This window comes from Cherax quadricarinatus, chromosome 40 (assembly GCF_038502225.1).
Source record: "Cherax quadricarinatus isolate ZL_2023a chromosome 40, ASM3850222v1, whole genome shotgun sequence".
Taxonomy (NCBI): Eukaryota; Metazoa; Arthropoda; class Malacostraca; order Decapoda; family Parastacidae; genus Cherax; species Cherax quadricarinatus.
In genome coordinates this window covers 32,122,570-32,139,088 of record NC_091331.1, presented here as the reverse complement: position 1 = coordinate 32,139,088, position 16,519 = coordinate 32,122,570, and the positions used below count along the sequence as shown (strand labels likewise).

The window sequence follows — 16,519 nt, the reverse complement described above, 5'->3', positions numbered from 1 at the left end:
TCCCTATGTATCCCTGGTCCTCAGAGGTAGATGTTAGGAGAGGTACAATGATGTTCATGTTGGCCAAGGAGATAGCAGGTAGCAATCTTAAAATCTACTCCTCTATTTTAAATAATTTGATAGTAGCTAATGTGATCTCAATTATGAACCAGTCCCCTCAACACAGAAAGTATGTGCCCTCCTCTACAAATACACATACTCAAACTTCATCACACATCCAAGTCCCAACCGTAATGAAAGACCCAGTTGAAACAACAACTCAAACCAATGTGCTAATACCTGCCCCTGAACTTGCGTCAGATGCTGATGCACAATCTACCGCTATTGAAGCTAACCCAAAAGTACAAGTAGTTTCCCAGGATACTCCAAGTGGACTAACATTCCACATGGAGCCCCCACTGTCCCCTATAGTAAGTGCTGTGAATATATCGCCAGACACTGGGAATGACATGCCTCAGTTGTCAGATGATGAACCTGAAGCATCAGTTAATATCACCAGCAATAGTAAAGAAGAGGAAATAGTCAGTACACAGAAAACCACTCAGAACTACAATCCTCCTCTTGATGAATCGAGTAGAGAGAACTTGCACTCAACTTGCAGCTATAATTTCAAGACATCAACTCTCTGTAAGTAGCAAAAGTGCAAACTTCTCGAAATAATGGTGATTACAATTTTACAACTTAATATTTAACATTTCTTTAACAACCAATACCTCCTTGAAGTCGAACTACATAATCACATCTCTGACATTATCATCCTGAATGGAACAGCTGCGAGAGCAGACCAGCACATAAAGATGTGTAGTTACTCTACTGTCGAGAAATCGAGAGGGTTGTTTTGTGGAGCGGCCGTCCTAGTGAAACTAGGATATGCATTTCGTAACATCCACATCGACGAAGAAAACATAATAGCAATAGAACTGACGACCTCATATGGTCAGTTAATAGTTGGAACTTGATATTTTCCTCCCAGACAGTCATATATAGAGTCTATTTTCCTCCACCGGATACTGAGTAGAAATGTTCCTACAATCCTGGCAGATTTTGATGCTCATCATCCTGCACTCTTCAACGTTGGAGCCGGAAATCCCCTGGGTGCCCTAGAGGGAAAAACTATTTAATATATTGAGAGCAAGAAATCTATCATTCCAAAGCCCACTCTTTAAGTCATATGTAGGCCCACATCCGGGGACACCTGATATAGTTTTGACCAACAGAGATTGTGACCTATACCATTGCAGAGTCATATAGAATACCCATTTAGAATACCCACACCTCCGAAACCCAACCTATAAACTCTAGGATTTGACCCCTTCAGGGACTACCTACGCAATGATAATACAGTTTCGCTTGAGAACCAGCCTTCAACAGTAACTGACGAAGCAATCAGTTCCTTCCTCGAACGAACTATAGAAGCCTATCATGCAACTTGCCAATTAAATACAACAAAGATTTATCAGCAATATAAACCAACCAGGGAAATTAGGGACTGCATGAAAAATTATCAAGCGGAATGTAGAAGACACCATCAAACAAGACAGCACAGGCAGAGAAGAGACTTAATTACCATGATCACACACCACAATGGTGAATTATGGAAACATCTTGTTCTTTAAGCTAATCAGTACAAACGGCATCCTGAAAAGTTCTGGAGCAATCCGCCAGCTTCTGGGGGCAAAACACAAGGCTACCCGTTATCTAATACATTCTTTTACTGATGACGATGATGTGGAAGTTGTTACAAAACTTGATCACCCACAAGACCAAGCCAATCTGATCGGTGATGTGTGGTAGAAAATTCTTTCACAGAATAGCAGTAGAAAATTTAATAATTATCATTACCAGCTGGTCAATGAATGGAGAGACGACAACCGATATGACCTCCAGCCACTACCTTTAATTGATACATCTACTCTTGAAGATCATCACCCCCTTACAAGACCAATCACACTCGGAGGGATGAGTCAAGTTATCAGCAGAATGTGTAATAAAGCCCCTGGCCTCTCAGGCGTAACAGTGAAACAAGTAAAGTTCTTACCCCGAAATTGCAAAATGACTCTGGTAAATATTTTTAATGCCATCTTGGCCTCGGGACACTTTCCAGTGGCCCTTAAGACAGCAGGGATGATATTCATTCCTAAACCCAGTAAAGACAAGCATAAACCATAGAACTATAGACTTATCTCATAACTATCTCATAACTGGTAAAGTGCTTGAGAAAATCAGTTCCAACAGATTAAACTACTACATGGAGTACAATCACCTCTTCACTGCAAAACAGTTCTGATTCATGACTCACAGAGAAGCCAAACATGCTGTTGACAGCCTGAGGAAACAAGGGCAACCTTGCCCTACTTGCCACAAGGGATGTACACAAAGTTTTGACAGCTTGTGGCATGATGGACTCATATTTAAACTGGTCGACCTACCTGACTACAACTGGACCTTTCTCAGATTTATATATAACTTCTTATCAAACAGAAAAATCATCCCTACCTTTAACGGCAAGCCAACAGAGCCTTTCTCACCGACAGCTGGAGTACCACAAGGCTCGTGCCTTAGCCCGATACTATTCAACATATATGTAAACGATCTCCCCCAACCCGACTTCAGTGATACTATCATCACCCAGTTTGCTGATGATGTTATCCATGTAGTATCATTCACCCCCCTCTAACGGGAAAATATAAGTATGAGAGGGTAATAGAAAAAATGAATATGGAACTACGAAGAACAGCAAACTGGGAGAAGAAATGGAGAATCACGACCAAACCAGATAAAGTCCTTGTCAGCAGCATCGGATGTTTAGCAACAACTACAGGAGACAGGGAAGGGGGTATCTCCATCAGAGGTACACCTATAGCCGTTAGAAACCCCAACAGGATCCTGGGACATGAGATAGACAGATTACTCCACTCCATATCTCACATCACTAAAAAGATAAATTTAGCAAAAGCCCACCTCATCATTCTATAAAGGTTCAATCAAGCTCCTTCCCACATCAAAACACACCTGTACAAGATGATATGACCTATGCCAGAATATCCATGTGTCCCCATGTCGTTAACAACTAAAACCAACATGATACAGCTACAACGAGTCCAGAATAGAGCACTTCGCTTCATCACAGGCACCAATAGGAGAGACAGAATCAGGATGGAAGATTTACACATCCGACATTCTTTTTGATTATAATAATAATAATAATACACATCCGACAGGACATAGATGCAATAAATGTAAGGCTTGATAAACTAAAGAAGAGACAACTATACGCAATGCAAGACCTTTATATACCAGACAGAGAGAACCCTCCCCAAATTGCAAATACCACAGACTATGCAGAACACCTCCCCACAGAACCCAAAGAATGACCCTTCAATAGAGAGTGCGACGATTCATCCACAAGGATAATTTCCAAAGACCAACGATCCTAAGTGACCTCCCAGAAGATTTAGATGAATGGGTAACACCGGATCCCTTTTATGTCCAATAAGGATAACACCACCCGAATTTATGATAACTTCTTTTACAACTTATCAACCATTACATCTAACAGTGTAACATCGATAAACCTACTATGGCAGGACACCACCTCTGAAGAAGCTAAGCTGACCAGTATCTCCAAGAAGTAATCAATGTACATCAGTCGCCTTGCTATCGTCATTTCTAGCCTACACACTGCAATCGCAAAAAAAAAAAAAAATGCAGATAGTATATTCCTTACCAATTCAGAGTCTTGCAGTTATACGTTTGCTATAACTGTGTGAAACTGATGGGTAAGTGTTATACCCCTTTCAGTGAAACTGATTTCATTAATGACACTACACACACACACACACACACACACACACACACACACACACACACACACACACACACACACACACACACACGCATTAAAATGCACCAAAATGGTTGGGCCACTCACCTGTATTATCCCACCTTACCTCCCCCACCCACCCTTCTCCCATATTTCCATCCTTACTCATCCTTCTTCCTTCTCCATCTTACCAAAGCTCTGGTCGTACAGGTTCAAGTTCAAGCCTCGGCAATTACTGATTCCATCAATTTTCCCACAACTGAGGTTAAGTTAATTTGTCTATAATTCAAAACTGATTTCCTGTCTATCGTTTTGAAGGAAAGCATTTGCCATTTTCCACTTATCTGGCACCATGTCAGTCTGTAGTGATATGGTGAAAAGATTAGGTAACGGTTTCCTAAATTCCTCCTTGCATTCCTTTATAACCCCTGAGAACAGTTCATCAAGGCCTGGGGATCTGTTACGTTTTAATCTATCTATTTTTCTAAGAATTATGCCATTAATGACTTTAATCATGCACATCTTATTTTCTTCCCTGTCTACATAATTTTTCACTTCTGGAATTTCTCTAGTATCTTCCTTCGTAAAACATGAGAGAAAACAATTGTTGAAGGTTGAACACATTTCTTTGTCACTGTCAGTGAGCTGACCTGAGCAACTTTTAAGTTGACTTATCTTGTTCCTAATCTTACTCCAATATACTTGAAATAAACCTTTTACGTTAATCTGCGAATCCCTTGTGCCTTTAACTTCATAATTTCTTTTTGCTTTTCTTATTGCCTTTTTTTTATTTATCTTTTCAATTTATTATATTGATTTCTTGAGTGCTTCTCTTCCTTTTTGATCGCTTGTAAATGCCTCTCTTTTGTCCTTTGAGATGTTTTAGTTATTTTTGTTTGATCTAATTTCCCTGTTTGGAACATGAGTAGTCTGGACGGAAAGAACTGTGTTGAAAAATGTTGTTCTGGCAACCATTACCACCAACCTGACCTGTAGGATAAGAACCAGTCAGTTCACCTCACCTAGGTAATTTCTCAGTCTTTTGATACTGGCCAAGCAGAGGTCAGGGATAATGACTTGGTTGTAGTTATTAAGGTAATTCCATGATATATTAAATTGAGTGATTTGTGATCGCTTTCCTCAAGCTCATTATTAACCTCAAGATTATTAATTAGTCGGTTCTTGCTGGCAAGAATCAAGTCAAGCAGGTTTATTTCCCTCTGGTTGGTTTTGTTACAAACTGTTTTAAAAAAACAATCCTGAATTGTATCAAGAAACTCACTAGACTGAAGATTTCTGTTAAATTGCTTAAAGTTAATAACCTCCCATTAACACAAGATTTCTGTATCTAGGTGCCTTATGTATTTTGTCCCTTATAAGCATACCAAGTTCCCTATGAGAGTTTGAGAGCCTGTAAATCACTCCCAAGATTAGTTTTTCATGCCCCTCCAGAAACTGAAGCCGAACAGTTTAAACTATTATTCTTACAGTTTAAACTATCTCTGATATACATCGCCACTCCACCACCCATCCTATTATCTGTATCAGTGTAGAACAATTATTGCCCTATATGTGGCATTCAGAAGGCATTTCTCTATCTTTCATGTTGAATCAGGTTTTTGTTATAGCAATAATGTCTATGTTTCCTGCACATACATTTAATTTTAGCTCATCTATCTCATTTCTTATGCTCATATTATTAGTATAGTAAACTTCAAGGGAGCTAGACACTTGCTGGCCTCTACTGTCTCTCTTTGTCGACTAGTTTCACTGCGTTTATTAGTAACTTTATGATGAACAATGTATTTTAAACGTATCTTGGCAATTTTTGCCGCTTTCATCCCTTGTACTGTAATCTAATTGTTTCCCATACACATCCATATCTCTATCTTTTATCAATTTAAAGTCGTTCACAACTCAGCAGTGGTCCCGTCGACAGAGTTGGCTAATGCTACTACTCCTGCCCCAAATAAATATTCTCCATCTCTTGCATACATATTATGTTTGCCATAGAATTTGTTCCAGTTGTCAATGAATGGAATTGCAAGTTCTATGCAGTACCTATCTAACCAGCAATTTACACCAATTGCCATAGACATCCATTCATTGCTCACTCCTCTTCTAGTCAAAATTATAGATATGACTGGGACCCTTCCCTTAGACCTATAGCTATCCTGTATTTAGCTAGTAGCTCCTGTCTCCTGCCCTTCCCAATATCGTTTCCACCAGTACTGAGGCAGATAATGGGCTTGTTCCCATTACCTGACATGATATTATACAATCGTTAACTGTGTCACCAACACCATCTCCTGGGAGACACGCTCTCTGTCTAACCTTCCTATCTCTGTTACAGAAATCACAGTCATTATATCTTACCTGTGAGTCACCGACCACAGGATATTCCTACTTATATTATCAGAGGAGTTATTGGTACCTTTAACCTCAATGACCACTGATACACACTCATCCTGGCAAACAAAGAAAAGATTTCCTACCTTCAAGTCTTTTGTTTTAACCTTTCTCATTTGCATATTTCTTCCTCTACCCATATGTACCAGCTGTTACTCAGGTCCTCACTGCTTGTAACCTATTTTCATTCACTAACTCCAACCACCTCACATTCATTGTTATTTTTATCCAGGTGAATTTTCAGTTTCTAATTTTCCTCGTTAAGAAGTAGAACTTTCCTTTCCCTTTTGCAATCCCTCGCTTCCTGCCGTCATATGAGTACAATTGTCAATTCCTTACACTATAGTCTAACTGATCTCCAGTCTTGCTGGAAGTAATATTCTGGGCCAACTGCTAATGGGCAAAAAAAAAATCCCTCCTGCTAGAAGTATTAATACATTGGGTAACAGGTAACAGCACACTTTTGTGTATCTAATGGTGGCAATGAAAGTACTGAAGAGACAGAAGCTGATCTAGGTAATCAGTTCTAAATGCTACAGTAACAACTTGGTATATGATATGAGCAAGGTGAGGAACATGACACGTGAGCAAACATAAGATATTTCATTAATACCTTGTTCACTTGTGTCACACAGTGTATGGTACATGTATCCCTGTGAATTAGCTCCCACGACCCAAACAATTCCTAATAAAATTCCGTAAGCGTTTAATCATGTGTTATTTTCCTAAATGCTGCATTATTGACATTTATTTTATATACATTTTAGATTTCTGAATTTATGAACATATACTGGAAGCAGTCTTACCATTGTCTTTGCTCCAGTTAACAGCAGAGAGCGAAGGCTTGCCATATGTGTTGTCCTTATTCTCGAAACCTGGGAAAGAAATAAGAAAACATTTAAAAGTTTAGCTACTCGTTAGCTTACTAGTTTAAAAGCTACATTGACCTCGCTAATTATACGGAAATTTTACTTAATACCTTCTATAAATTATTACTATTTTAAATTCTATTGTCACCTCCATGCAAAAATTACTCATCAAAGCTATGAAAGTCCCAACACATTCTTGAAGTGATTAGTTACTTAAGTCTCCTCGTAAATATTTTTAATTCGTAAATTTTGTGCAGGTCCTATCTCTCTCCTTTATCCCCAGCACCCCGTCATATTCTGTAAGAGTTCTACCACTTTCTTCTTTTTCCAATTGAAATTCCTTATCATAGATTACCTACAGAGTCCATCCATCTCTAAATAACTCCATCACCACACAAATACGTCTTAGTACTTCTAAAATTTTTGTTGAGGTCATTGCTACATGCAGTGATCCATGTTTCTCTATTCATTACTGTATTTATAACTATATATAACTATATAACTTTATAACTATATATCCTTCTCTTTAGAGAACTAGTATTTACTTAGCCTCAGCAAAGATCCCCTATCCATGAAACTCATTCTTTTCTTCCAGTTTTCTCCTTGTATTCCAGGAACATGTCCTAGTACACCTCCCAACCCTGCATTTCCAACATCTGATCACTACCAGTAGAGAGGCGTATCCTCAATGTTGTTGCCCAATTCCTCCATCACTCATACCTACACTAATACTACTTACTACTTTGTCTTTCTAAAATACACCCTAGTCACCTTATCTTTATTTGAAGTAGTTCTGATCCTCCATCCACCCATGTAGATTAGCTCTCAACCCACTGACCCCTCTCTAAACCCATTCTCTGCTAAGAAGTTCTAATTTACTCTCTCCTTTCAAATGCTGTTGGTAGAGTACCTATCACTCCCTACATGTATAGATTCCAAACTAACCTTTGTCGAGTGCGTTACGATTGTGTTGGAAGGGGACGGAAGCTGAGACTCGCACCACTTGCTCGGCACCGCCCTGGCTGTTGTTGGCGATGCAGTTGTACTCACCGATGTCTGCGTGAGAGACCTCGCTGATGGTGAGCAGCATGTGTGTCTTGTACTTCTGTGACCCCACTACCTCCTTCACCTCATATCTGCCAAGCGAAAACAATTCCATTGGTAAATTTAGCTCTATTAGCTATCTCTGCACAGCTCATATGAAAATAGAGTCGATTCCCAAGAGCTGGAAATCAGTCTCTCCAGTACGCACAACTTAAAGTGTTTACAAATACTAGAGTAAAGGATTTCGTGTTTCTGCCTGCATGTGCATGTATGTGCTTAAACGGAAATATGGCTCATGCTCGAAAAATTTTGTTCCTGAAATGTGTACAGTTTTAAAAGTAATGTACAGATGACCACATGGATGATGAGACGAATAAGGGACAATGGAGACACGTGGTAACTAATCAGTAATAAAAAATGTTTGGTTATGAATGTGTACATGTTTAGTTGTGCAACAGAGGCGATGACTGGCAGATGTGTCATTAGTTAGTCCTCTGAGTTTAATGCAAAGGAAATTATGTCATTACTGATCTTTCCCTCTGACAGTGAACATAAAAACGATAATCATGGTTAGTCGTATGATAATGAGATATTTGTGTTTAAACTTTGATAACTATCTAACTCTGTGTTTGTGTCTGTCTCTATCTCTGTCACAGTCTGTCTACCTCTCTCTGTCTCTGTCTGTCTGTTTCTCTCTCTCTCTCTCTCTCTCTCTCTCCTCCCTTTGAGGTAACAAACAGTGATTAATACCGACAAAGATGTAAAACATGACACACATTCAGTAAGTAGGACATTTACTAAGGAGATATATTTTCAACCAGTGGATTTTTTAATTAAATTTAAATAGAAAAAAACAATATACAGTGGGTGACGTCAGGTGTTGTATGTGCTGGAGGGCGGAGCTAGACGTTGGTTCGGTTGTCTTGCTTGGAATGTGTTGGGCAAGTATTTCCAAAATCATAAAATTTTCGGTGTTTTGCACCAGGGAATATTTATTAAAAAGAAAAATGCGGCGTGTAAGGTATGTAGGTATGCCTTACCTTACCTACATACCTGGAGTTTGTATTTGTGATGGGAAGCAATTCTAAACAGCTTCTGTGTAATAGATTACATTCCTTGATGACAATACTGACATTATGAAAGTCAGGGAGATGTTTCTGGGTGTTAGAGTGTATAGTGCAAGCGATGTTAAAATTGTTTCTTTCTCTCCCTCCCTCCCTCTCTCTCTTTTTTTTTTTTTACACAGGGTTTGACAAGATTAAGGATCCCTAGCTTCATTGACAGCTATTTACAGGTTAAGGATTCCTAACTTTATTGGCAAGCTAAGAGCTGTTACCTACATCAGCTCATTTGAAAGCATTTTTATTGTTATGAGACATACAAGTAGGGAACAGGATGAAGTTGGAGCCATCTGTGGGCCAGCATTTTCATTTGATCAACTGACTTTATCTCGTTGACATCATTATGCTGTACGAATGCGTTCCATACTCGAGTCATCCTGGGTATATATGATCTCAGATGGAGTGATGTTCTGGGGAAGGGTACAGCCAGAGTGAAGTTGCTGCTTTCTGCCCGTCTTGTGGCATAAAAGCTTGTTTCACGCTGTCCTCGAAGTGGATCCAAGTGTGGTACTTTGACAATATTGGCCTTGTACATAACAGTAAGGCCACCCACACCCCTCCTATGTTGAAGGCTCTGCTGAAATGACAGATCTATCCAGGATGGGTCCAGGCGAGAGATGAGACGTCTTGCTCTGTTCTCTACTCTGTCAAGCAGTCGCAGATGAGAGGGGGGGGAGGCAAACCAAGAAAGTGGAGCATACTTAAGGTGTGAGCGTACTTGTGCCTCGAACAGAATCTTGCAACCCCTACTGTCAAGCAGATGCGAGATAGGGCGAAGTGCTGTAAGCTTCCTGGCTACCTTGTTTGCAGGATTTACAACATGGTTCTTCATGGTTAGTTTGGAGTCAGATTTCACCCCAAGGATATCAGCTTCTTCTCCAGGTGCCAACACCCTCCCATTCATCCTTACTACTGCACCAGCATAATGATGTCATGGTGCCTTGAGATGACCATCATTTGCGTTCTCTCTCTCTCTCTCTCTCTCTCTCTCTCTCTCTCTCTCTCTCTCTCTCTCTCTCTCTCTCTCTCTCTCTCTCTCTCTCTCTCTCCCATCAAGGAGTTAGATGTTCTTCCATCGTATTGCAGATGAATTAATGGTTGGCGACAATATCATAAACGAAAGAATGACAATGAAAGGTGTTATATGAATCATATGCTTTGAGACTGAATGTATCTAGTATAATGAATGACAAAAATAATTATAGGAAACAGTAGACTGCAGCTGCTTTCGCCAGAAAATCTCAGATTGGATAAGTGACATGTAGAGTTTATACTGAAAGTTGACTGGCCCACACCAGGCAGCCACCCCACATACAGCCGCTCTCACACTCGCACACATCCAGACGCTCTCACACTCGCACACATCCAGCCGCTCTCACACTCGCACACATCCAGCCGCTCTCACACTCGCACACATCCAAGCCATTTCCAAAGCGTCCCAAGATTAGCTCCAGTGGCATTTAATGAAAATGATGTTTGACATTCAATCCCACGGAACTGAATACGGTATGGAAGGCTGGCACAATAGACGAATTGTTAATTTCGATTTCAGTGAGGGTTATGGCCTATCACCTATCACCTGCATAACTAGTTCCAGACGTCTATTCACTAGCACAGTACAGTAACCTACAATTATCTATGCCTAGCATAGGTTATTGTGGTTATTGGTTTTATTACCTTTGGTAGGTTAGACAAATATATGAATGAGAATTGATGAATCTGAGTAAGACATGTCCAGTATGGGCAAGTAGGCTTACTGCATAGTTCCTTCATTCTTATGTTCTTACGTTCTTATGTAATCTTAAAAACACCTTCATCCCTAAAATGTGTATTTAAGAAAACTTTCAGTGTTCATTATATAAACTGATAAATAGCCAGACTGGTTGTACCACTGTCTTCGTGTTTAGTAGTGAAGGTGGAAGAAAAGTGATCACTTGCAACTACAACCATCACCAACATAAAACTGTAGGCAATAGCTATATAAATGACTCCTACAATAGGCCTACTGCATTTTATAGTTTGAAGGGGGGAGAGAAGGATGCATTGACCTGCCTTTTATATAGCTACTGAACATGATAACATAAAACCGAAGGAACATTAATTGATTACCAAGCACATAGAGACATGAGTATTATCTTCCACCAAGAGAAATTCATTGATGCCGTTGAGGAGCTTTAGATCGAAAAAATAGACAAGCGCTATTATTAATTCAATCGAACTTGAATGGCTCCCATTCCCTAAGGTGATGTATAACCCCTTTTGATGAAAAAGACATTGTACTGCACTTGGGAATTTTTATTCTGGAAACGCTTGGCCAGCCAGTGACTTTCTCAGTCTAATGAATAAAACATGTGTCTTATTCTTATTTCTGTCGATTTTCTAAACCATTTTCTCAAGGTGTGTCAGACACAGCAACATCTGGGAATTCTTCAAACCTTCTCTAACGTATAGACCCAAGTTATTTCCACTAGTGGGATTTTCCACTGATGATTCCGTCTACCACTGCTTCACATCATTTGTCAGCAGTATACAGTCCCCGCGAATATGCTGCCTTCTTACCAAGTTTAACGGACACAGTACATCGACTCCAGGGTGAGGGACTGATTACCTCATTTTCCTCATCATCTTCCACTGTTTCTCTGACTAGACTGAAGACCACTGACTGGCGAAACGTTTCTGGAATAAATATTACCAATTATTGCACAAGTGTCTTATATTCAAAATCATATTGACTAAGAACTTCTCCCTTTAAAGTAATGCTAATAGTAGCAGTTTATTACCAGGTTCAAATTCTTTATTTTAAATAATTTCATATACAAAATATTCAGTAAAAATATTTTAATCCTGCAAAGGAAGTAGTTACATAATTCTGTTCATATCCGGACCATATCCCGCCCCCTCTCACAAGCTCGTACACTGGCGTGACGCTACTGAAGTCTCCCAGCTCAGGCTGACGTTACTTAGTCGCCGCGTAATCATCATATAAAATAGCGAAGCAGCACACTGCAGATGTACCCAATTTTGCTAAATAAAAAAACACACAAATGCGCGCACGCATACACACACACACACACACACACACACACACACACACACACACGGGGCCAGGAGCTTGGACTCGACCCCTGCAACCTCAACTAGGTGAGTACACAATTTCACACATATTTCTCTTCCTACTCGATAATCCTGCCATCTGGATACTCTTCATTTATGATTATCCTATTCATTAATGATTCATTATCAAATAATTTGATTTATTCTCTCCCTCCTTCCCACATTTCTGCCTCCCTTCCCTCCTCGTCTCCCTCAACCCACAACATCACGAAGGTCTGCCGCAGTCATTATTTACTTGCAACCTTTTTTCTCTTTGAAATGTCTACTGTGGTTATAATTACGCAATATTGGAGTTTGCTGTTGATGGTAGTGGCAGGGAGAGGCTGTTCTTCTCCCTCTACCTTCTCCATACTGTTATTACGTTCATGGGAGAGTGCTAAACCCGTAAAGGTGATTCTCCTCCCCACAACTCACCTGATGTCAGTGGTACACACGTTGTTATCAGCGTATATCCTGATCAATAACATAACTCTAATACCCAATTAAGGGATCAAAATGTTCTTAATATTACATAAGAATGGAGGAACAATGCATCAGGCCTACTGGCCTATACTCAGCAGGTCCTATTCAAATTAAACACTCATAGCATTAATAGCCCAACCAACCCATGCTATGAATAGGTTGTTGAAGGTTATTGTTTTGTACTGGTAACTTTCAGCCTTAATCTACCGTTTATATGGATGAAAGGCCATAAACCTAATTGAAAATTAAATTGACAACTCGTCTATTGTGCAAGAACTGCCCTTCGGTATTCACCATGTGAGATTAAATGTCGAATATCAGTTATTAAATGTCATAAAAGCTGTGTTTGGGTTGCTTTAGAAATGGTTTGGCCGGGTGTGTGTGTGTGTGTGTGTGTGTGTGTGTGAGTGGTGCTGGATATGAAGTGGCTACAAGGACAGGGCTAGTCAGCCCTCTGCAATCCTTCTCCATGATGATAAGTAAGATTCTAATGCAATAGTTGGGTAATTTCGTTCTGAACGTTTCACCTATATAATAGGCTTCTTCAGTCGAGTACAGAGGAAGCAGCAGACGCAGTAGTGATGTGAAAACGATGTAATCAGTCTCTCAGCTTGGAAAAGAGTATTTGCTCGATTCTGGAACAATGATACAGACTGTGCGTGTGTGTGTGTGCGTGTGTGTGCGTTTGTGTGTATGTGTGTGTGTGTGTGTGTGTGTGTGTGTGTGTGTGTGTGTGTGTGTGTGCGCGCGTTTGTATGTGTGTGTGTGTGTGCGTGTGTGTGTGTGTGTGTGTGTGTGTGCGCCTGTGTGTGTGTGTATCTGTCTGTCTGTCTGTCTAAGTGTGTGTGTATGTCTGTGTGTGTGTGTGTGTGTGGATGTGTGTGTGTGTGTGTGTGTGTGTGTGTGTGTGTGTGTGTGTCTGTCTGTCTCTGTCTGTCTTTCTGTCTGACTGCCTGTGTGTGTGTGTGTGTGTGTGTGTGTGTGTGTGTGTGTGTGTGTGTGTGCGTGTGTGTGTGTCTGTCTGTCTGTGTCTGTCTGTCTTTCTGTCTGTCTGCCTGTGTGTGTGTGTGTGTGTGTGTGCTCACCTACTCACCTATTTGTGGTTGCAGGGGTCGAGTCCTAGCTCCTGGCCCCGCCTCTTCACCGGTTGCTACTGTGTCCTCTCTCTCCCCGCTCCATGAGCTTTATCAAGCCTCGTCTAAAAACTATGTATGGTTTCTACCTCCACTACATCACTTTCTAGGCTATTCCACTGCCTGACAACTCTATGACTGAAGAAATACTTCCTAATATCTCTCTGACTCATCTGTGTCTTCAACTTCCAATTGTGACCTCTTATTTGTGTGTCACCTCCCTGGAACATCCTGTCTTTGTCCACCTTGTCTATTCTGCGCAGTATTTTATATGTCGTTATCATGTCTCCCCTGACCTTCCTGTCCTCTAGTGTCGTCAGGCCGATTTCCCTTAACCTTTCTTCATAAGACATTCCCCTTAGCTCTGGAACTAACCTTGTCGCAAACCTTTGCACTTTCCCTAGTTTCTTGACGTGCTTTATCAAGTGCGGGTTCCAAACAGGTGCTGCATACTCTAGTATGGGCCTGACGTACACGGTGTACAGTGTCTTGAACGATTCCTTATTAAGGTATCGAAACGCTGTTCTCAGGTTTGCCAGGCGCCCATATGCTGCAGCAGTTACTTGGTTGATGTGTGCTTCCGGAGACATGGTCGGTGTTATACTCACTCCAAGATCTTTCTCCTTGAGCGAGGTTTGCAGTCTTTGGCCACCTAGCCTATACTCTGTCTGCGGTCTTCTTTGCCCTTCCCCTATCTTCATGTCTCTATATTTGGCGGGATTAAATTCGAGAAGCCAGTTACTGGACCAGGTGTCCAGTCTGTCCAGGTCTCTTTGAAGTCCTGCCCGGTCCTCATCTGATTTAATTCTCCTCATTAACTTTACATCGTCTGCGAACAGGGACACTTCTGAGTCTAACCCTTCCATCATGTCATTCACATATACCAAAAATAACAGTGATCCTAGGACCGACCCCTGTGGGACCCCGCTCGTCACAGGTGCCCATTGTGATACATCATTACGTACCATGACTCGTTGTTGCCTCCCTGTCAGGTATTCTGTGATCCATTGCAGTGCCCTTCCTGTTATATGAGCCTGATGATCTAGCTTCTGCAATAATCTCTTGTGAGGAACTGTGTCAAAGGTCTTCTTGCAGTCCAAGAAGATGCAACCAACCCACTCCTCTCTCTCGTGTCTTACTTCTGTTACTTTATCATAAAACTCCAGAAGGTTTGTGACACAGGATTTTCCTTCAATGAATCCATGCTGGTTTACAATATACTCGTGTTCCGTTCCAGGTGCTCCACCACTCTCCTCCTGATAATCTTCTCCATAACTTTGCATAATATACACGTCAGTGACACAGGTCTATAGTTTAGTGCCTCTTTTCTGTCTCCTTTTTTAAAAATGGGAACTACATTTGCCGTCTTCCATACCTCAGGTAGTTGCCCAATTTCCAGGGACGTGTTGAAGATTGTGGTAAGTGGCACACATAACATATTCGCTCCCTCTCTAAGGACCCACGAGAAGATGTTGTCCGGTCCCATTGCCTTTGAGGTATCGATGTCCCTTAGCAGTTTCTTCACCTCCTCCTCATCTGTATGTATGTCATCCAACACTTCTTGGTATATTCATTGCTGGTGTCCCCATCTGGTCTGTCCCCCGAGAGGCCTTCCTGTCTCCACTGTAAATTCTTCCTTAAATCTCATGTTGAGTCTTCATCTACCTCTTGATCGTTTCTTGTGAGTTCACCTTCTTTCCTCAGCCTTGTCACTTGGTCTTTGACTGTTGTCTTCCTCCTGATGTGGCTATACAGCAGTTTCGGGTCAGACTTGACTTTCGATGCTATGTCGTTCTTGTACTGTCGCTGGGCCTCCCTCCTTATCTGTGCATACTCGTTTCTGGCTCTTCTACTAATCTCCTTATTTTCCTGGGTCCTTTGCCTCCTGTACCTTTTCCATTCTCTGGTGCACTTAGTTTTTGCCTCCCTACACCTTCGGGTAAATCAAGGACTCGCTTTGGTCTTCCTATTATTTCTGTTTCCCTTGGGAATAAACCTTTCCTCTGCCTCCTTGTGTGTGTGTGTGTGTGTGTGTGTGTGTGTGTGTGTGTGTGTGTGTGTGTGTGTGTGTGTGTGTGTGTGCGTGTGTGTGTTTGTGTGTGCGTGTGTGTGTGTGTCTGTGCGTGTGTGTGTGTGTGTGTGTGTGTGTGTGTGTGTGTACTCACCTACATGTACTCACCTATATGTGGCTGCAGGGGTCGAGTCATAGCTCCTGGCCCCGCCTCTTCACTGGTCGATACTAATTCACTCTCTCCCTGCTCCATGATATTTGTCATACCTCTTCTTAAAGCTATTTATGGAACTTGCTTTCACTATTTCACTCTCCAGATTATTCCAGTTCTTGACAACTCTAAGACTAAGGAAATACTTCCTAACATCCCTATGACTCATCTGGGTTTTCAGTTTCCAATTGTGTCCCCTTGTTTCTGTATCCCATCTCTGAAACATTCGATCCTTGTCCACCTTGTCAGTGCCTCTTAGTATTTTATACGTTGTTATCATGTCCCCTCTATCCCTCCTATCCTATAGTGTCATCATGTTGAG

General features: G+C 41.1%; 1 protein-coding gene across 1 annotated transcript in view; it reads right to left on the bottom strand.

The window, feature by feature from the left end:
- The window catches only part of LOC128687137 (lachesin-like), a 201,653-nt gene that overhangs the window by 28,374 nt on the left and 156,760 nt on the right, over nt 1–16,519 (bottom strand). Inside the window, exons 6-7 of the mRNA XM_070092805.1 lie at nt 8,047–8,237; nt 7,039–7,107 (exon numbers count right to left, since the gene is read on the bottom strand). Coding sequence (XP_069948906.1) covers nt 7,039–7,107; nt 8,047–8,237 — 260 coding nt within the window. The remainder of the gene's footprint in view (nt 1–7,038; nt 7,108–8,046; nt 8,238–16,519) is intronic.